The sequence below is a fragment of the Triturus cristatus genome, chromosome 1_2 (assembly GCF_964204655.1).
Source record: "Triturus cristatus chromosome 1_2, aTriCri1.1, whole genome shotgun sequence".
In the NCBI taxonomy this organism is placed as follows: domain Eukaryota; kingdom Metazoa; phylum Chordata; class Amphibia; order Caudata; family Salamandridae; genus Triturus; species Triturus cristatus.
In genome coordinates this window covers 1,024,772,236-1,024,795,621 of record NC_140580.1, presented here as the reverse complement: position 1 = coordinate 1,024,795,621, position 23,386 = coordinate 1,024,772,236, and the positions used below count along the sequence as shown (strand labels likewise).

The following is a 23,386-nucleotide window of genomic DNA, read 5'->3' as shown; positions in this document are numbered from 1 at the left end:
AATCCCTTTGGCATAGTATGTAGGCCCACATTGTGAAAGGTGGCTGCCCTGAAAAAAGCCTTGTGATACAAAGTGGAATAATCAGGAGGAGAAGGTTTGGCGGGGACCTCGGCCCAACGTCGAGCCTCCAGAGTTCGCTGATGGAGCTGTTGGCATCGACATTGGCTAGATCTTGTGCAGCTTGCATCACGCTGGGGTTGGAACTGAGATTGACTCTGAAGCCTTAGATCTGTGCTGTTCATGGCTGGGAGGCAGTGGTGTCCTGGAAGGTAGTCTCCTCGATTGTAGGCTGGGCGCCCGTCTTCTGCAGGGGTGGTGAGTAGCTTGATGTGTAGTAGTACTCACAGAAGTCGACGTCTGGTGCTGGCCTGGCGTGAGCTGCAGGTCTTGAGTCCTTCAGAGTCTGAAGGTGATTTGGGTTTCGGGCTGAAGAAAACGATCTGTCAGAAAGGGGCAAACAGCAGTCTGAGGTGGACGGGACGACACAGCGAGGCCCAAGGATCTGGCTTAACTCGAGAATCCTTAAAGCGCTCCAGCGGCGAGTCTGCTTTGTTGCTGAAAAGGCAACGGCCATCGAAGTGCATATCCAACAAAGTTGACTGGACATCCCCCCAAAAGCCAGACGTCTTCAACCAGGCGTAGCGTCTAAGGGCTACCGACATGGTAATCGTTCTGCCCCATGAGTCAGTGGTATACAGTCCACAGCGATTCGTGAATTTTGCTGTGTCCCTCCCATCTACCACTGCTTGGGAGAGAATGGCCGGGGCCTCCTCCGGGCACTGAGGCAGCACCTGCACAACCGTATCCTAAATGGTATGGGAGTATCGGCCCAAGAGGCAGATGGTATTCACGGACCGCAGTGGCAAGATGGAGGAAGAGAACATGCACTTCCCAAGATGATCCAGCTTCTTGGATTTCCTGTCTGGGGGAGCAGAAGGGAATGTGCCCTTGGACGACGAGGATTGGACCTCCAAGCTCTAGGGGGAAGGGTGTTGGTGAGGAAAACTGGGCCACCCGAAGCTGGGCGGTGGCGGCGGGCAACGTCTGTTCCACAGGATCCCCTGTGCAGGCTTGGACCAGGTACCCAGAAGGACATCAGTGAGGGCTTAGTTGAATCGCAAAAGGGGTTCAGAGGAGGTGGCCGCCTGTTGAAGCACCTCTGTCAGGAGGTTAGTGCTGACCACCACTGAAGGGAGCTCCAGGCCCAGAGCCTCGGCTGCCCTTCGCACCACCACAGCATAAGATGCTCCCTCCTCCGTAGCCGCGGCAGGGGGAGAAAGCATGCCAAGTTCTGAAGAAGTGTCCAGACCACTGGCATCACCCAGGTCCTCTCTCCAGTCCGGCTCTTCAAGCTGGTCTGCTAAAGGGTCTAATGACCCCTCCCAATCCTCATCACCACCTTCTGGGCGATAGGGAACACCAGAGATGAACAAGAGAACAAACGTACCCTCCGGCGTCAGATTCGATGTCGGTCCAGCTCTGCGTCCATCTCGGGGGTGAGGTTGAGGACGGCACTGGTCGGGGGCACGACCGACGCCAGGGGAGTCGTCACCAGGATCAGAGCCGGGGAAGGTCGACCAGCATTTATCCGGATCCAGGCCTGGGTCCGCGGAGGTTCTCTGGTGCCGGGGCCGCCGGCATCAAAGGCCCAGGACCCCCAACCGACTCCGAGAGCCCAAGGCCTGGCGGCGGAGTCGGGCTGCCCAAAGATGGAATGGAGGGCTTCGTAAACTGCATGTAGCTGGGAAGGGGATGCTCCGCTCCCAGAAACAGAGGGAGGCGTGGAGTCGTCCCAGAAGGAGGCACCGAAGACGGATCCTTTGATCGACGATGCTCCGGGTCCCGCGTTGGGTCAGCTGACCGACGAGGAGAAGGCGAAGAGCACGGGTGCTTCTTCGCCTTCTTCTTGTGCTTCGACTTACCTGAGGATTTCGAAGACTTGGAGTGGGACGAGGTGTGGGGGCTCCGCTATGGTCTTGAGACCGTCCTCTAGAGCACGACTGGGAATGACGCGGAACCGACTGCCGGGCCTCCAAGAGCTTTCGGGGTCACTCCCGCAAAGAATTAGGATTTATGGCCTGGCAGTCGGAGCATGACTTTGGATTGTGGTCGCGCTTCAGACACCAGAGGCACACGAGGGGCAGGTCCGTCACAGACATCAGTTTGTGACAGGCCTCGCAGGGCTTGAAGCTGGTCCGACGATGGGACATCCCTTGCGCACCAGGAGTCGAAAACACAAAAGTCGAAAAAAGCTTAGTCAAAAAGTGACTAAAGGGGTAGCTCTCTCCGGATCTGCGCTAGGCTGGCTTGGAAAAAGAAAGAACTGACGTCATTGCGCAGGGGCGGCGCCTAAGTAGGCACCGCGACGTCATCCCAGAGAACATGATGGCAACGACGGATGAGGAATCGATGATGCCACCTACCGATGCGCAGGGGTACTGCTAAGAAAAAATTCTCCTGACGCCTGGGGGGAATTCTAAGGTAAATATACGTAACTGTCTCTTTCAGATTGGGAATAATACTTTCTTATTCCTTATTAGCATAGCAAAAAAGGGGGGAAAGATAGGAAGGGTGAGCCTCCACTAAATCCTGTTTACTCCTTTGCTCTCCAGTCTGTTTATTACTATTGTCTATTTCCAGCTACATGGGTTATCAAGACTTTGGTATTACAATATTACACCATACAATGGGAAGGCCCAATCAGTTCAATCACTTAAGCTGCAAAGAATCTGCATGGTCCAATGAATATGAGGAGTTCGGTTTAAAGTATCTCCACCTCAGACAACAAGTTTTTAGAAGGTGCTATTGATTGAGTTCCCGGTTTTGCCATCTAAAGAGCCACCTTGACAAGTATGGGGTACTCATGCTGCACCCATCCCTACTTAATTTTTTAGGTCTTGCCTGACCCAGCTCATGCACTGGTCTGGCGAGACTTTTTGAGAGGGCTCCAAAAAGTGCTACCAGGCCAGCCTAGAGCTACAGTGCATGTGCGCGGGTGCGCGCGCCACGCTTGACCGCGATTACTTTCACTTTCGCGGCCGCACGACCGCTTGGCATAGCCAATAGGTCTCGCTTTTGGGACCTTATAAGTATTTAGTTATGCAACTGTTGCATGGCTAAACACTTATAAGGTCCCTAAGGCGAGACCTATTGGCTATGCCAATGCTTCTTTAACTTGTACCTGTGGCATTCCAGCATGCCCCTCATTCTCCCATGACATCCCATTGCCACCTTGGGAAGAGCAGCATTTCCACAAAAACCATGATACAAACACAGACTTTCCATGCCCATCACGAAGGAGCCTGGTTGAAGCTCTTAAAAGCCATGTCAGTCATTGTGAATATAAACAATTGAGACCACAAAAAGAAGACAGAATTTATAAATACCAACATGACCGGAAATGTGACTACATACTAATCCCAGGGGAATTCCAGGCATTTTCCTCACCCAAGTTATACTTATTGTGGCCATGTCCATGAAAGGGGCCACGAGTAAAAGTGTGGATTAGTATTGCTGTTCTCTTTATACTGTGAACCGCACAACACAACGCATTGATCCTTTTATTCTCCCATCAATCTCATCGTATTTTTTCAGTGAATGTAAGCACTATCCATACCTGTCAATTTATACAGTCACATAGGACTCGACTCCTTACTCACATCACGCCTTTCATAGCGTTCCAGCATGGCCTATTACCATTTTACAACAGTAAGTTTAAATAATATATGCGCAGGAGGGCAAAACAAAAAACATTGGCAAAGACAATTAGTTGACACACTCCTTTTAAAGATGAGAAATATTGGTATTGCCAATACTTGTTTTGTAATTCTAGAAAAAACGTAAAAACTTGACTTTTGCAAAGTAAAGATGTTAAGTTGTAAAGATGGTCCAAAGAGACAGGTTGCCTGCCGAGTACCTAAGTGCACAGTTGCAATGAAAAGGGCACTTAAAAAATACATCAATGGTATTAAACATTGCATATCACCCCATATTTCTCTTAACCAGATCAACGACCGGAAAATGGTCACATCTTCAGTAGCGGTCCGTGGAGGGAGTGACGGTGGGGCAGTGAGGCGGGGCGGGGGAGGGGCAGGGTGGGGAAATGTAACACCGGAATATGGATGAACGGACGTAAGTACACATTTAAATAAATAAAACAAATTCCTTTGCGCGCGATGCATCGCAAAATGCGATGCAGCGCACGTAACGAAATTCGTTTTACTTATTTAAAAAGAGCTTCAGTGGTGGCTCACCAACATGGAAGCTTGGAACGGGAGGGCGATCTTTGGGTCCACACCCGACATCGTTATGGAATCCGACTCCAGCACGTCCGGTTGGGGCGTGAGATGTGGAAAGTTCACCACGGGCAGTGTGTGGTCACCACCCGAACAACAATTTCTTATCAATTGTCTACAGCTCTTGGTGAGCTCGTTCGCGATCCAGTGGTGGACCAAGGACTCGATCCAGTCCTGTGTCCTACTCACGATGGACAACATCTCGGCGGTCCGATACATAAATCACCTTGGTGGCACGAGGTCAAGGGCCCTCTTGTTTCTAGAGGCCAATTTTTGGCAATATCGCCTGGACCATCAGGTCTCTGTCACAGCGGAATATCTTCCCGGGCAGGACAATCAGGTGGCGGACTTCCATTCACGCCATTTCCACGATGTGAGCCTTTGGAAGCTGCACCCGAGGGTGTTCGCGGACCTCCAGAGAGTCTGGGGCCCGTTCTCAGTGGATCTCTGTGCTTTCCGGCTGGACCACCAGTTTCCCTGCTTCTTCAGCTGGAGGCCAGATCCCCTGGTGGAGAAGATGGATGCGTTCCTTCAGGACTGGCGAGTAGAGGCGGGTTACGCCTTTCCCCCATTCGCAATGATAACGAGGGTCTCGGCCCAAGTTCGGCAACAGGGGGCGAGCGTGGTGATAGTGACCCCAATTTGGAGATTTCAAGTGTGATTTCCAGATGGAATTTTCTTGGGATTCTCCAATCCCACTCCCCCGCTTTCCAGCCCTTCTGCTCAATCCAGACAAGGATCCTCACCCGCTAATTGTGCAAGGCTCCCTAGCCCTGATGGCGTGGCAAATTACCGGGACGATGGACGGTCCCAGGCCCTTTGGTAGCAGCTGCGAAGGTTTATACCCAAGGCCTGGGCCGACAGTACCGTTAAACGTTACCGATCCACCTGGAGAAGGTGGTACCATTGGTGTCTGTGCCAGGGTTTCGATCCCGTGACAGCGGATGTAACATCCGTTCTGAATTTCTTGGCTAGTCTGGCAGAGGAGGACTTAGCCTATCGAACGATTAACACCTTCCGCTCTATTTCAGCAGGACACATCATGGTGGATGGCTCCCCCGTTGGGGAACATCCCCTAGTTTGCCGTCTACTACATGGTATACGTCTCTCCTTGCCCCCGAAACCAAGGTACTCTGTTATTTGGGACGTGAATCAGGTCTTGAACCTGTTCCTGTCATGGCAACCGAACAGATTCCTCTTGCGCAAGGAACTTTCAGCGAAGTTGGCCATGCTCCTTTGCCTAGTCTCGTGCAGACGTGTGTCGGATGTCCAGGTGAGCGTCAGCTGCTCATTCCCATCAAAAAGCCTCATAAAGCTGTCTCTTCCCCAACGATAGCCCGTTGTGTGATGCAGGAGGCTGGCATAGATCTCCGGGCCTTCAGTGCCCACTCTACCAGAGGGGCGATGGCCTCTAAAGCGTTTACCCTGGGAGCTCGTCTGGAAGACATTTTGAATGCAGCAGACTGGTCTTCAGACTCTACCTTCAAGCGGTTTTACTTCAAACTGGTGATTGATATTGCTCACTTGGTGGTGAGTAAGCCTTAAACTAGCATAATCCTCGCCTCTGGTCCTGACATAGAAGTAAAAATATCATCATCAAACAAATGGAGGGAAGAGAGGGCTTAAAGTAATAACAATGAATTTTATTGTTATCAAGGTCCAGCATACATGCCCATGAATAAGTGAAAACAGAAGGTATGCAGTTCCTGACGTGAATGCAAGGTGTGACAGAATAACTAAGGGGTACCAAGGTGGTAACAGGGAACTGAAGTGAATAGCAGGAGTGAAAGTAACTCCTTATTTGGAAAAGAATACCCTCACACACCCAACAAGCGGGTGTCTTGCTTCATCACCGGGTCTTTGCTCCTTATCGGGCCGGCGAGTGCAATGCCCGATCAGGCACCTAATAGGGCCTTCCTAGCGGAGATCTTTTATTCCAACGCCGGTGAGTGATGTGTGTGTGGGGGGGGGGGGGAAACAATTTTAAGACATAAGTGAGTGTAGGTGCATATGAGGTTAAAGTGAAGAAATTAAAACAGGGGTAGGTGATCCACTAAATATTTTAATACAGTGTGGTCACCATCCTGGTTAAAAGATGTATAATCCGCACATATGACACCAGTAGTTATGTGAGTGTATGTGCTAACGTGATCAATAGGTCAACATGTTTCTTGCCTTTGTATATAATAAATGGCAATTCATCAGGACCGGGGAATTAATGCGGCTACCTACACCTCTTTGGTGGTGCCCAACGTCTATAAGAGATTAAGTGGTGGGCACGCATACAGCACCCTAAAAAAGTGTGGTACCGTAGCTAAAAAGCACACCCGCTGTAGACTGGACCAGTCTACAGCGGCTGGCGCGTTACTAGGTGGACGGCGTCTTCGGAGTCACGGAACCGACACTAAAATTTAGTGTGTACTCCCCCCCGGCCCTGTATGCAGCACAGCCCAGGAGGGTGTGCTTTTTAGCTACGGTACCACACTTTTTTAGGGTGCTGTATGCGTGCCCACCACTTAATCTCTTATAGACGTTGGGCACCACCAAAAAGGTGTAGGTAGCCGCATTAATTCCCCGGTCCTGATGAATTGCCATTTATTATATACAAAGGCAAGAAACATGTTGACCTATTGATCACGTTAGCACATACACTCACATAACTACTGGTGTCATATGTGCGGATTATACATCTTTTAACCAGGATGGTGACCACACTGTATTAAAATTATTTAGTGGATCACCTACACCTGTTTTAATTTCTTCACTTTAACCTCATATGCACCTACACTCACTTATGTCTTAAAATTGTTTCCCCCCCCCCCCCCCACACACACATCACTCACCGGCGTTGGAATAAAAGATCTCCGCTAGGAAGGCCCTATTAGGTGCCTGATCGGGCATTGCACTCGCCGGCCCGATAAGGAGCAAAGACCCGGTGATGAAGCAAGACACCCGCTTGTTGGGTGTGTGAGGGTCTTCTTTTCCAAATAAGGAGTTACTTTCACTCCTGCTATTCACTTCAGTTCCCTGTTACCACCTTGGTACCCCTTAGTTATTCTGTCACACCTTGCATTCACGTCAGGAACTGCATACCTTCTGTTTTCACATAGAAGTAAAAATGTCCTAGCTATCGTGACGGAAAGTTTCAATTCTATTAAGGACTCGGAGGCAAGGATTATCACACCCAGGGTACAATTTCTTGTAGCTACCTACCCTCGTATCAGGATAAGTAAACTATTTAGCCTACTCAGCTTAAATTTGGTTGTATATACTGTGAATTGCAGTTTTCTTTTGTCTTCTCCCTACAGGGCTAATCCTTAGCCAAGGCTGTTGCCTAATTGTTTTGTTTGCTTCCAGCAGGGGACTCCAACACACAGGATTCATGAGACATTCAAGCTGGCTGGCCACGGGCGACGAAAGAGGGGGACTTGAAGTGGAGAGAGGACTGTGATGTGACTGGAGCCCTGTGATTGGTGGTTTCACATGGACACTCTGTACATGGACTCTATTGTTAAAAACTTTGTGTCATTCCCAATGGTTCATGGGAATTGTAGTTTTTTGCCAATTACTTTAAATGGCTGCTGTTAATAAAGTGGAGAAAGAAGAGCATAATCCTCACCTCCGAGACCTTAAAAGAATTGAAACTTTCCATTACGATAGCTAGGAAATTTTTCATTCCAAACTGCTTAATAATATTTTACCCACACAAAAACCACTTTCCACCATTCCTTTCTGCACCTTCCAAGATTACTTCACTCAAAAATATACTACATCCCAAGGTGAGTCATTGAACAACGCCAAACTACACCATTCAGCACACACCACGCTATATTCAGTGCTTTTTACCATATCGTACCACACTATCAACCACCACATAGCATTCCCCACAATAGATCACATTAATACACACAAATATTGTATAGCTTAGTGGGAAAGGGGTTAAGAATGCCCATACTTGATGAATGTTTTTGTTTAAGCTAGAAAAAATCACAAGTCCATTGAGGGATCACGTGTAGGATGTGCCACTACCAGAGGAGGATGAAATACACATATACCTAACCTGACAACTTCATTGAAAGAACAGTGAATGCTACCGAAGAAACCGAGCGCCATGTCCAAACAACAAAGCCAATAGTGGAACAGGCATCTCCATCCCCACACATGCAAGCTCTCGAATGGTTGCAAGGCAGTACCACAAGGGATGACACAAAACAAATGTTGAACAGTAAAGGAGAAGAGCACATGTCAAATGAAAGCGATAATACATAACCCCTAATAATGCTTGGAACAACAGGGGCAAGAAACAAAACTAGACTAATAGGGTGAAATGCTTCCAGGACAAGGCAGCACGCTTAAAGCAGAGCACTGATACTGACTGAGAAAGAAGGTCACAGGACCCCATACTCCGCACGAGCAGCCAGACATCTGTCCGAGCAAACCCATGACTCGATAGACAAAGCACCAACACCACTGAATGGTTGATTACAATTGTGACAGTTGTGCTGTGTAAGCATCTTGTAACAATGGATAGCATAGCACGGCATGGCTTAACATGGTGCCGTATAATCTACAAAAGCAAAAAAGCAACAAGTCGCATCATTTCTCTCAAACACACATTTCGTGACAACTCACAATTACGCATTTATGTACTTGCTCTTCTATTATTGGCATGCATGCTGATCGACATCTCCCAACGCACTACATAAACAATCAATTCATTCTAGTAACTGTAATTCATAGCTTAATTCTGTGGCCCGTCAGTCAACACAAAACTCCTCTACTACCTTCAGTCAATCACACTCACTTGGATCGTGGATGTGCTCCGTCACTGCTCCACAAACCTGTTCTTGGTGCACTTTCATTGACTATTTGTACCCAGCGACAGCAGATCTCATTACAGTCCAGCAATGGTTTCAAATAACACAAAACCTGCTGAAATACCCAACACTCATGCTAAAGCAACCTACATGCACAACAACCTAAATCCATAGTGCCGCTGGGCGAAATAACATCCAGATATGTCTAGAGGTTCCTGTGTTCGCTAGATCTTGCAATGTCCGTGCTCTCTAAGGGGCAGATTCACAAGCCCCGTGCGCCACTTTTGCTTCACTTTTCCCAATGACGCAAAAGTGGCGCAACGGGCTTGTAAATCTGCCCCTAAGTGCGTCTGAGTGTAATCTCTGCTTTTGCCTAGTAGGTGTTTTTCCTGAAGTCATGTCCACTGGAGTGCTTGAAGGTGTGATCTTTCACCAGATCTGAGCGAGTGTGTTCAGTGGGTTTTGTGTTTTGGATGGGGAGGCACATGCCAGTGTCTCGTTGTCCCATTGTGTGATGCATGTGTATTCTCTTCCTCAGTGTCAATGATTTCTTGTCCCATTGAGCCTCAACACCAACCAGCCCCTCTGTAGCCCACTCAGGGGAGTCCTCTATCGCAGCCTCACTCATTGGTGTAGGATCACCAAGGGACATTAATGCGAATGCTAGTGTCAGTCCCTCTATTTGAAATGTGAATGGCACAACCACAGCCATGGAGCGCTTATGTCATTAAATCCTCTCCTCAAACTCTTTTCGACAGAAATGATGGGGAAGCTCAGGCCATTCCGGGTGCGAGCATGGTGTGTTTTTGGAGTGTGATAGTGCAACAGGAAACAGATCCAACTGAATTGTTCTTCGACGAGAATTCAACAACTGCTTGTATAAATATTTTCATTCTACTAATTCTTGACAATTCAAAGTCAAAGGCCTAGTGCAGTACCAGAGCGTCATTGTCATAGTATGGCCTCACATAAATATGTGTCTTAAGTATTGTCTTTATAAATAGCCGCCAGCTGGAGTTAATAATAGATGCATACACCCTATGCAACCATCTTTTTCTAGATGATAATGAGGTTAACATATTAATGTCAGATGCTATATCTGCAGATGAAATTCTGACACACTACCGGTCTTTACCGAATACGCTATTCCTGTGCTATTACTAGTTTTCCTGCTAGAACTGAGGGATAACCTTTACTTTTTCAGTTTGTGCAATTGCAGGTTTTCTTCTCCTTCTGAGCAGATTTTGCCAACGTCAAAGTGCCAATGGGGACATGTTGGACAAGTCATAAATTCTGTACAACTCTTAATTCCAATTTGGGCGCAAACACCTCTTTGCTCCTGCTCCAATACGAGTGCGCCACTTCAAATGAGGGTCATAGTCTAAATACAGGTTAAGACAATATACAGATTTTGGACATGTATGCAAAGTGTTCTGGGCTGATGATACCTCCGCCTGACGTACCTGGCTTTTGATGAGATCATCGTCTCGATGTATCTGCAGAACGTATCCCAGCTTGCATGTGATGACATACTGGCCTCCATTAAAGTGCCCGTTGCTATTTAGGTTCATGACAGCATTCTCGATCTGCAGTTCCTGGCACTCTGTTGCTTCACACGAATACTGAACGCAGCTGAGGAGATCAAGAGACAGAACTTTTAGTGTGAAACATAAGTGTTGTCTGTGCTAAGGGTTTAGTAAAACCAGGGGTTGGTGAGGCTTGAGGAACAGAAAATGTCTTTCCTTTCTTCACAGCAATGTTTCTGGTGTGATCGCTGTAGAAACAGTCTCAGAGCCCGTTATCTGCCGAAGATCTCATCTCTCTAGTACGGGTTCTGTATGCAGCTCTCCCTATGTGCTCCCCCATACTTTAATATCCTCTGTCTCTAACTTCACGTCTCTTAAACCTGTGGTGAGTAAGTTGCCAGGAGAATGTAGGGAAACCACTTATGTCAAAAGCTAAGATAGGATTGAAAAAGCACTCCGTAAATGGACGCTCAGGTGAGGCGGCTTGATTTGAAAATGGTGTTGAACCCACATAGTGCTGAACCATGCATTTACTCTCAAACGTGACAATGAAACGGTTGGAATTCTTCTTTATATGCCAAAGAAGCATTGTTCCCATGAGCCCAGGTGGCTTTCACATCAGAGTGGATTCATGTTATGTTATGTTATGTTATGTTATGTTATATGACTTTTATATAGCGCAAATCACCTACAGGTCTCTAAGCGCTTCTAGAGAAGAGTGAGCAAGTCACAGGGGCAGAAATAGGATAGTAGCGGGGGAGGCAGAAGATTACGCGGTTAACGCCTCTCTAAATAGAAAAGTTTTTAAACGCTTCCTAAAGATGAGCAGAGCCGGTTCCCTGCGTAGGTACTCCGGCAGATCATTCCAGATCTGTGGGAGAAGAACAGAGAATGCTCTACCCCCTTTGGATTTAGAGATGTACCTGGGGGGAGCTAGCCTGCAAGCCTCAGAAGATCGCAGAGTCCGGCCAGGAACATATTTCTCCAAGCGATCTTTTATATACTTGGGTACCTGACCGTAGATTGCCTTGTGGGCTATACATAGGCCCTTGAACTGCGCTCTCTGTTTGATAGGGAGCCAATGTTTCTTTATGTAAGAGTGGGGTAGCCTGTGTCTTTCTAGGAAGTCTAAAAATAAGCCTGGCCGCATCGTTCTGCACCACCTGCAATCTCCCAATAAGTTTCTGGGGGAGGCCGATGTAAAGGACATTCCCGTAAACCAGCCTGGAGATGACAGTGGCGGAGACAATTGACTGTAGTGAAGATGTTGACAAGAGAGGAGCAAGTTTCCGTAGCTGCCTGAGTAAGCCAGTACAGGTTCCCACTACCGTGGTTCATTGATTACTTTGAGAGCATTTGGAAAGGGCATACTGCAAAAAAGTCACGTCTATGTACTGTTTGACTTGCCGGTCTAGTCACAATTACATTGATGATCAATGCCTGCATTTGTCTCCTCACTTTAGATTTATGGTACTTGGGGCCTCATGTAGGTAGCCAAATACCGGTCGGTAACGGCCGATTTTCGGTAATTATACCGTTACCGACCGGTATTTTGGCTATTGGTATGTAGGGGGACAAGTTTTGGCTTCGGAATTTACCGAATCGGTAAAATTACCGATTCGGTAATAATACCGAATCGGTAATGTTACCGAATCGGTAACTATTCCGAATCGGTAATTTTACCGATTCGGTAAATTCCGAAGCCAAAATCGAGATGTAGGGGGAGTGTGTGGGTGTGTTTTAGAGTCGGTATTTACCACCAACTTATAGTTGGTGGTAAATAATTAATGTATGTGTTTAAGCATTTTTACGCGCGTAGCAGTGTGCAATGTGGCATACATACATGCCCTAAGGGCATGTATGTGTGCCACATGTGCACACATGGCCGAATCAGGGGTGCAACAGGGTGTCAATGTGACACCCTGCCACCCTTTCATGTGTTCCCCCCATTACCGAATCGGTATTTACCGATTCGGTAATGAGGCATACCTTCCCATCAATGGGAAGGTATGCCTCATTACCGAATCGGTAAATACCGATTCGGTAATTACCGACTTGTAACGAATCGGTAAAAAATACCGACTCATTACCTACATACGAGTTACCACTTCTAAAATACCGATTCGGTATCGTTCGGTATTTTAGAAGTGGTAACTGGTATGCTACCTACATGAGGCCCATGGTGAGGAATTGTGGTAAACAAAAGTGGTATGAAGACACATATAAAGGTAAATAAACATTTGTTTTGTATAGCATTCCATGCCACATATCTGCTTTGTCTATGTAAATAACGGATGTTACTCAATTTAAAGCCAATTTAATTACCCAGTTTAATTGCACTTTATGTATTGATCTTGGAAATATGGACGGCTGAGTTGTCCTTACTGGGATGTGTAGATTGTTGCATGATTTGTTGGCGACAGTACAACTCAATGGGCTATTTTCTCAGCTGCAGCCCAACACCCTACAATATCCTGGACATTTATTCTCGGCTTATACACCTGAGATTTGACAATAGTCCCTGTTTTTGATTAGAAATTTTCAGAAATACTTTCAAACAAGTTAGATCATCATTCACTCCCCTGGAGGCTGCTCATTCTGAGATTGAACAAGGAAGCGGAAGGGTGGCTGGTTGTCTTGTCTAACCCCTTCACTCCAGAGCTCACTTCTACAGAAGTGCAGTTAATTAACGAACAAGAACTTCTTTTAAAAAATTAACATTTTAATATTTTCGTCTTTAGCTCACTAACCGGCCACAGTACTGCAACAATACAATTTACCTATTAGCAAAAAGTGCCACACAACTATTCATTTGAGACATTCTCTTGAAATCTTGCAGCGTCATGTAAAGTAACAGATGGGCACTTGCATACATACCACGAAGACCCATTGTAGGTCCTGAAGGCCCAGACAAAGGCAGGAATGTAAGGATAAATTTGTATACAAATCATTTAAATGGACCCCATAAATGTATATCGAGAAGTTAAAATGAAACTTTGGTATGCTTCCTTTCCCCCTGGACTTTCCGTGGAAGCCCCTGGCATGCCATAACATGGCACGGCATACCGTAATGTGATAATAAGCAGTTCCAGTGAAGCATCTTGAACATTCTAAATCCTCTAATTCTGGGGAAGTTCAGCAGGATCGTCGCAGATGGACGTCCACTTTTTTCTACCTCCAGCTTTCTAATACTTGGATTGCATTTCCAGGAACAGGGCTGTGGTTAAGCCTTGTGGTGAGCACACTCAATCTCTGGTTTCCTATGGCCTTTGCTTAACCTTGATCCGCTGCACTCTGCAGCCATGAGAGGTGGCTCTTATCTTACTCTCGCAGTGCCCCGTGGTGTATGTTAACACTGTCTCTTCTCATTGCAGCACAGCAAAGACCTGAGCAGATAGAAACCTCTGCAGGTTTTGCGTATTCTAAAGACCGACTGCAGTGTGTGTGTCTTTTTGGTGCCAGAGAGATTGCTGAACTAAAGGTAAGATAAGATGTTACTGGATGTTTGTACAACTCAGCATACAGAATTTACACACCCAGTAAGTCCCGGTATTATGGCTGGTTTGACTAGTTGAAGCTGCTCTTATGGAGGCATCAGGGGCCTGTAGTTCTAACCTTCAACCAATCCGACGCGTGTGGGACACCAGCATTAGTGTTAGTATTGTCTTTGACCTTGCTTTGCGTGTTGCTTTCCTAGAGTCATGTTTAACCTAACACCGTAGGTTTTCATAAGGAGTGATGTGTTCCTTCTTCATCTTGCATTAGTCCTCTGTTCGCAGTGGCGTTGCCCTCTATTCTGTGGGTTACACTACTGGTCCCTGCATAGTGAATGTTGTGGGTGTGCGTCCTTCCACCAGCCCATGCTGCCACTTGCCCACACTCATACTCACTTGTCATTTCTGTGCAGATAAAAAGTTTGTCCTTTTGAGGGCCTCAAAAATGCCCCGACTACTATCTACATAATATGCCCCATTGGAATTAACAGAGAATGTACACCCACTGAGACGACAAACCAAACACCATGCATAGTGTAACCTGCTACCTGTGTGGGCAAGCATTTCACTGAGCGCATGGGAATAATACGTGCTTAATTAATGCTACAATACAATTTTTAAAACAATATACAGGACACCATTTTTATATGTCTGTGTATGGAGAAGTGTGGCTCAATGGTTAGAGCAGCAGACCTTGATGCAGAGCTCTGGTCCGGGACCAGGGTTCGATTCCTGCCTCGGTGGGGTCTCGGGCTAAATAATTCCTCGGACCTGATATTCCCGCCTCAGTGCCTATTCTAATCATGGGTCCCACGCTGCAACTCTGGGCAATAGCTTGCTTAATCTCCACAACGGCCCCAACAGTGCTGGGATGCCTGGCTTCACCATGGGGGTGCCCAGGAGTGGACACTTCACAGGGAAAGCCAGGAAGGGTTCCTACAGTGGTATGAGTACAAGCGCTGAGATGCCTCAGTGGTGAGTCGTGCGCTATACAAGTACCAAGTTTACAGTTTATGATATTCTGACATACAACCTTCTCTGGCATTAACAGACAGGCTGCGTCCAGTTACAGTCCCACAGACTAACACTAGGATATAGTTAGGAAAAGGATGGTCTTAACACTGGCTTTTGGCACCCTAGGAAAAGAAAAAGTGCTATACTTCTGTCAAATTCTATCTCATTGAAAGCCTGGCTCAGCATAAAACCCATCTTGGATGGACATAACTGCTTCAGTGTGTTTACAATACTCTATAATGGACAAAACACCTACTCACACTTGTGCTTTAATTGTCTGGTCTGGTAGAGTCTAAACCTATAGAATTATTTGCATCTTATTAGGATCCAGCCTTAGCTGTGTGCCTCTGCTTCCTAATCTGCTGGGTGACAGACACCTTAAAACAACGACCTCGTAATGACAAAAATACTAAGAGCAACACAGAGGTCATAGCTAATAAAAAACATGTGAGCACACCGCAGGAAGAACTGAAAAGAGAAGCTGAAAGGCAGGGGAAGGGGGCCTGTGTGAGGAAAATGGAACCCAATGGAACCTCCCTCCATATACGCTCAAAAGAGGGAGGTGGCATGATTACTAGGGCAGCAGGCCTCTTGAATACCACTGTCTAGGGAACTCAATGGCTTGCACCTTAGGAGAGGGTCTGGTGAAGTTCTAAAAAATAAGGAAAGGGAAAAATACAACGCGGGTCAGAACAGATTCTCAAAAGAATCATAAATCTGGGCCGGCCCTCACAAGGTTCAGATTTATGACTATTTGGAATTCAGAAATGTTTTCCACTTTACAGTTGAAACCTGTGGCAGTCATAGGTTTCCAAGAGAAACTTTTCTTAATTCACTTTTTTCTTGAGAAAGTTTCCCTGTACGTACACCAATTTTGGAGGTGTTCCCTTCCCAACTGGGATAAGGAGTTACTCCTGCTCTGAACATGAGTACATTTTTTAAATCTTTTCCATAATAGGAATGGGTAGGAGAGAAGTTTGTGAATACCTGAAATTGTATGTTTTTGGAGAATATTAAAGGGCATTCCCACCCTCTAATGACCACTACACTTCCACCATCCCTGCTCTTGATTATGCTCCTACCAAAGTCTAAACACCCCTAAAAAAGGATGGCTGTATGTGCAAGTCAAACTTGTACGCGCAACAAAACTTTGGGATTCACGGCCAATATTTGTACAAACATCTGAAACGAAGGAAACAATCTAACAGGAGGACCACAGAAGAGATGGGAGCATACACACACCTCAATTCAGGTGGAAATGAAAACTACAAAGACAAACAGACAGAGCTCATTACAGTTGAGAACATGTACTAACAATCCCGAAGAAATTACAGATGAGAACAGTCTACACCAATAGAGAGAGCACATTATGTATCCAAACGGATACTGACCTAACAACTCATTGCAGAAGAGAATTGAGATTCTATAAACGGACAGAGCTCATCACAGACAAAAACAGAGGCAAACAGTGTTCAAGACAGATAAAAAGGAATATTCCAAGACCTCTTTACAGAAAAAGTGCGACTGTCTACATCTCGGATTATGGGACAGATAGAACAGGTACTACCCGAAGGGACAGCACTCAGGATACGAGGACTCTGACCCAACACATAGTGTTGTGCAAAGTAGAAAACAGAGCCTACTCTAACAAACAGAGAACTAACTGGGCAAGTGAAAAAGTAACATTTTAACTAAACATGCAGAGCTTCAGACACAGGCAATAAGAGACTACTCCAACAGGGGATAAATGGTACACTGAGAAAGTACACTGCAGATGAACATAATGGCTGTTAAACATATAGGGCCCGATTCCCAGAACTAACTTAAGACAAAATCCTAAACTTACTACCATTTTCGTATTCACAGAAGACACTTACTCATTTCGGTATTCACAGAAGTTAGGACTCCTAACTTTAGGACTCCTAAAGGCCTTCTGTGAATACCGAAAGTCTTAAAATTAGGATGTTTCTCAGTTTAGGAGTCCTAAAGTTAGGACTCCTAACTTTACTACTACTAAACTGAGAAAAATCCTAATTTTAAGACTTTCGGTATTCACAGAAGGCCTTTAGGAGTCCTAAAGTTAGGAGTCCTAACTTTACTACTACTAAATTGAGAAAAATCCTAATTTTAAGACTTTCGGTATTCACAGAAGGCATTTAGCAGTCCTAAAGTTAGGAGTCCTAACTATACTACTACTAAACTGAGAAAAATCCTAATTTTAAGACTTTTGGTATTAAAGTTAGGACTCCTAACTTCTGTGAATACCTAAATGAGTAAGTGCCTTCTGTGAATACCAAAATGAGTAAGTGCCTTCTGTGAATACCAAAATGGTAGTAAGTTTAGGATTTTGTCTTAAGTTAGTTCTGTGAATCGGGCCCATAGTGCCTAATGTCAAGTATAAACTTACACGTTTGTGTAAGTTTATGATTTTTCAGCCAGGCTCATCTTTTTATGTGCTGATTTCTCCGCCCCAACTGCTGAGTCTCGGTGCTTGTAAATTTACTATTAAAATGCAGTTTATCTTTGTGAAACAGGCCCACAAAGCTGAAAACAGACACAACTCGACACAACCCTCACAAACAGTGCTCAGGAGAGATGAGAAGATCATCCGAATTAGGAGAGAGCAGATTATGTAATTAAGTCTACCCCTAAGGAGTTCATGACAAGCGTGCACAGGAACTATTCAAAAAGATAGGGTTGAGGACTCGTGAAAACAACAGGACAAGAGCAGGACAGCACTGACATGAGATTTAATTCTGCTTCCACCTCACTTCAGAACAAAGAAACTGACACACTCTAGTTATAGATGATGCTTTCCACATTTCAGATATAGGTGACCACTGATCTTCACCTTGGTCAAGCTCTCAGCAATGTTTAACATTGATACCAACACCAGGAGTGTGGGAAATTATGTAATTTATTTTCACAAAATGGTACAAAATTCATTAAAACTGTCATGCAATTATTTGCAATTACGCTTTCTGGGTGCAATGTGGTTTACCAGTATTTCTTGTGATTTATTTTTCATCGTGTATGCATGTGGCATAAAAAAGACTCACAAGGCACTAGCAGAGGGCTGGTTCGATCAAAATGTATCTCTTGGTGGAACCCTTTCTGCTTGGACCAGTCTCCCACTTGTATCTTGTTAGATTTTTTTTTTTTTTTACAAAACACATGCTCTCACTTAAAAACAAAGTCACGCAAAAATTAGTAATGCAAAATGTTGCGAAATTTTGCATATTTCTCGAAATGTAAATGTCAGGAATATCACCATTTTTGCAACATCTGAAACCCTCAAAACCTGACCACCATCCTTTTGCAACTGAATTCACTGAAACAGTACTCCAATGGTTTGCATCCTATCTACCCGATCAACAAATGTCCATTTAGATGCACAGTCCAAGCGCCTACCTTTTGCCAGTTACCTGTCCTGCCAGGAATCATCTCCTTCCTTCTCTACTTCAGCCTGTACCAGGACTTCTCCAAGTTCTCCTTGCCCACTATCGGCTCATGGTTCACTTGTATGTTGATGATACGCAACTGTATCTAAATGTCGCAACACACAAAGGCACAGCTCCTGGGAGATCTTGCCTATCATCCATCAACCATGAATGCCATGTGTCTCACAGAAATGAAACACCACCAAAATAGAGTTCACCCGCATCATTAAAGACGGGAAAGAAGTCCAAGTCAAATACTGTCTCAATGAAGTGCAATGAAACGGATTATCTGCTCTATTCAACGCAAACACAGCTCAAAGGTGGCAAGAAGAGCTTCCTCACTAAGAGGTAAGCTTGCTCCGACACAAATAAGATGGCTGTATCTTTACATTTTAATGTTGCTTAATATTTCCATTTATATTCAGCAAGAAAGAAGCTCTGCGGGAGTGAAGGCCACCAAGGGAAAGCTGTACAGACAGGGTAACACGGCTGAAAAGATTGGAGAAGTGTTAAAGTGACCTTCATTGATTGTTGGCTTGAATTAGTCCCACATATGCAAAAGTTTGCATCATTTCTTGGTCCACTGCGTCACAAATGAAATGAGCTATTTGTTTCGGTACAGATTCCAGAAAAAAACACTGTCCCGACTGACTTTCAGCAAAACTTTGTTGTTGGCCAACCTAGAAGCCAATGACTGACGGAGACCGATCTGTGATCTACGGTCTGCAAGTCCCATTGAAGCAAATGTTTTGTGAGTTGGTCGGAAGCATGGGCACGTGCTGTTTTGGAGGAAAGGCTGCGCTGCTTTCCGATTCTATTCACTTGCGTTACTTCCACACCATTAAGTAATGGCAGAGGCACCTTGAAACAGTTTCAGTTAGCATTATGCGCTACAATGAAAACTCGCTTGTGCATTTACTCCTGCATAAGAGTGTCAAGAGAAGAATCAGCCGCCATCCCGGCAGAAGGTAGTTACACAAGAGCATGCGATGTAATACATGCTCCCTTACCAACTCACTTGGTCTCGAGCGCCCAGTCATGCAAACCACTTTACAACAGTTTACATTAAGACACAAATCTGAACATACATTAAAACGAAAAAGTGCCTGTTTGTCTATAGTTGATTGGACTGGGTGGCCTTGAGAGATGAGAGTGAACTGTGGTGAACCTGCTGGGTTTGTGTACGCGAGGGGGGCCATAGAAGAGGAGCCGAAAGTGTGACAGGACTTCTGGGTGTGGCCGAACGAGCTGGGAAGACCTGGCTCAAGAGTGGAGGAACGGTAGGATCTGAGGGTTGGAGTGGCCTACTGGGATGGGATGACGGGTTTCCAGATGGATGCATTGAGACAGAGTTTACACTTATACAGTCTGGGCTGCCTGCCTCTCACGTTCAGATAAGTGGGCACAGGTCCTGCAGAGGCCCCTCACGGGGTTGCGTTACGCAGACACATAGCCTCAGACCGTGCATGCACTCCAGTATCCGTGGGTGTCCATGATGTGATTATCCGTGTCAGGGATGATTCACACAGGCCCAACTCCCTCCCCACTTTTGGTAGCCCGTTTCATGAAATGTTCACCCCACTGCAGATATTTCCATTTTCCTGTGCTCATTCCTGTTTCGCTACCTCCTTCTCCTATTCTGCTGCTAAGTCATTTTTCCTACCTCACCTCTCTTCTTATAATCTCTTCTGTTCTCTGAACACTTCAGCAATTCAGTTTCTCCTCTCTGTCTCATTCTCTTTCCCATTTCCTCCCTCTGAATCATTGATCTGCCACTTTCTTTCAAATTGTCTTTCTCAGACTCTTTCAGTCATTTTCCCTGTTCTTTTCCTACATTTTCCCCACACTTTTCATTTTTTTCATAAGCAGCTTTTGTCTTCGTCTGTCCTTTCTGTTTACCCCCACATCTTTCCTCTATCTCGTTTGAATCCTCCTTCCCACTTAGCTAATAGTTCTCAGATTCCCCCACCAATATTTCAGTTGGTGCAGGCTCAAATGGGATGGCACAGTGAAGGTCGCGTTGGCTCTCATTTACTAACACTTTGTGCCAGCTTTGTGTCACAAAAATGATGCAAACCAACACTGGTTTGGTTATCATTTTCCTGCGCTGGAAAGTAACCCTACACTACTTTGCCCTACTGCATAAAGGGAGCGTTCCTATGCAACCACCCATGTTTTTTATGCAAATCCCTATCTACTAAAAAGGTTGACGGGAATATCTGTCAAAAAATGGCCTTAAGGCATGAGAAAAATTTTCTGTTCTGAAACAATCATCTGTTTCCATATGCGCTGCAAAGTACAGTACAAATGTTAAAAAACATTTTAACTATGTTTAAGCATAGCATTTTGTACTAGAATGGTACCCTTCCAGTATCAAACCTATGCTTGACATCACACAAGCTCTTGCACTATTGGGTTCAAGGATGTGTGTGTTGGTGCAAAGCAGCATAAAGTGTGCCAGCCCAGAAGAGAGAGAAACTATGCATATCGTAGTAGGTAAGGTGCTGGTCTGCTCTTTCTAAGAAACTCTGGTCCCTGTGCTTTGTGAAAGCTTTGTAAATCTGCCAGTTGTCTCAGTGAGTTAAACACTCGCTGCTGAGAAATGCGGTTATCTGCAGGTCACAGAAAAACCAGCACCACCTGAGCACCTCTAATTTGGGCAATAGTAAGCCCTGTTAAATATAGTGCTTATAAACTGCAGAAATATGGTGTGAAGCTCTATACAAGTAACAAGATATTATTACTGTTCTAATTATGAGATCGTCATTACTCTCTTGGTACTCTCCAACCACATCTTCCATGATGTGTTAACACGTGTTGTCTCAACAACTTCACCTAGCTAGAGGTGGGTGATCCACTGGAAGCCAGGCTTGAGCCTGAAGCCTGGCTCTGGCTGAGCTCGAGGTCCTGCTGGAACCTCGAGCCCATAATGAGCCGAGCTTTCCTGTTGCTTCTGTCCGTCTGCCTCCCTCTACCCCGGGGGTGGCATTACAGCCTGAACTGTCCACAAGGTTGGAGCCTCAGCGTTGCTTAGCATCATGTGTTTCTGAACAAATCACTTAAAATCCCACTGCCTATGAGCAATTAATTGGACCTTCTGTTATTTAACTGACACTCATGTAAAGCGCTCCACTATCTTAGGGGTCCAGTTCATGCGATATAAAAACTGCAGAAAAATGCACAAAGAGATAAAAGCAAAGCCTTAACATAAGGAAAGACAAATAAATACAGATTTCCTGGCTGATTTGTACATAGTGAAACCAGAAACCTGGAAAAAACGTGGCTTCTCTGCTCAAATTGTATGATCTTGTGCAAATATTTCATTTCAACAAAACTTCTTTTCTTCATTAACGCCTATGAGAGCACTTTCACATATGCAAGCTCAGAATACCAGCTGTCTAAAAACCGACTGTGCTTGATTTCATAGACTATAATGTTGCTCTATAATAATCTGGGTCCTGTGCAGTGTTTGCGTGACAGTTATCTTGCCGCTTAGTGCACTATTGGCTCATGTTTAAAAATGTTCACTTTTAATAAGTGCTTTTCAGTGCATTGCTATAATGTGATGTATTAATGTCAAAGCTTCACAGGTTAAGGAAATACACATTCTTGAATTTTGAAGCAGCTTAATCCTATTTTGTGTGATGTTTGTTGTGTGATTTACATACCAAACATGTTCAGGGCTCGGCTCGTGCACAGGCTCTAAGATCCAAGCCAGACCCTTGGCTCAGTTCTTCCTGTAAATCTGTTGGCTCGCCCACCTCTAAGCCTCGCCTTCTCTGGTCCCTCTCAGTGAGCCAAAGACTGTTAAATATTGTGTTAATCCGCGTCTCGACCCCCCCCCCCCTCTTCGTTATCTCTCTCTTTCATGTATCTCTCTCCTTCAAGGTACTTCTTTCATCCACTCGAACGTTTCTATATCGATCCTTCTTTCACTCTCGCAGTCTCGTGTTCACTCTTTTCCTCCGTCTCTTACTGCTTCCATTCCCCTACAGCTCCTCCTCTGTTGCTCTTTTGCTCAGGTCTATTCTCCCCCTACTCTCTCGCCTGTCTGCTCTCTCACCTCTCATCTCCTCCCTTCCCCACCAACTCTTCTTCTCTCAGCTCCTTCTCCTTGCTTTCACATGCGCCGCTCTTTCTCTCCAGAGACTATCTCCATTTTCTCTGTCGTTCCTTAGGTCTCTCTCTCGTATTCCCTCCCCTCACCATGCCTGCCCCCCCCCCCCCCCCCCCCAGCCCCCTCCCTCCCTGCAATGCCTCATCTTATAAAGAGGCGGGTAAAGTGGTGGGTGACAACAGGGGAATATACACTAATATACAGCAGTGCCACTTTACATTCTTTGATTTCCGAAAGGGACTTGGGGATATCCGGGGTCATCAGAGGTCAAGCCCCTCTCAGTAACGACTCCATCGGCTCCTGTGTGAGCTGGCCGTGTGGGTGGCGCAACAGCAGGGAAACCACTTGCAAACCTCACCTCTGCTCCGCCCGGCTGTACATCTCGCCCCTCTGACAGCTGCCCACGGTGATGGGGTCGAAGTTATTGAAGGAGCGGAGGGCCACCCCGGAGATGGCCAGCAGCGGGGAGGTGAAGGAGATCAGCACGGCCTGGCTGTGGTAGAAGGGGTGGCTCAGGTCGTGGATAACCGGGATCACCAGGGGGTTGTTCCTGCAGCTTAGAGTATGGATACCTGCGGAGAAGATACAAGAACAGCAGGTCACACATGTGGAGCTCACAGAGGCGTCAGCAAAGCCTTCGGCGTCCATCACGGAGCCCTGCACTCCAAAAAGACCATAGCAAC

At 45.8% G+C, this 23,386-nt stretch overlaps 1 protein-coding gene across 1 annotated transcript in view; it reads right to left on the bottom strand.

Moving 5' to 3' along the window:
• Positions 1 to 23,386, bottom strand: part of PAPPA (pappalysin 1) — a 709,179-nt gene that overhangs the window by 108,670 nt on the left and 577,123 nt on the right. Inside the window, exons 13-14 of the mRNA XM_085612107.1 lie at positions 23,062 to 23,275; positions 10,576 to 10,744 (exon numbers count right to left, since the gene is read on the bottom strand). Coding sequence (XP_085468233.1) covers positions 10,576 to 10,744; positions 23,062 to 23,275 — 383 coding nt within the window. The remainder of the gene's footprint in view (positions 1 to 10,575; positions 10,745 to 23,061; positions 23,276 to 23,386) is intronic.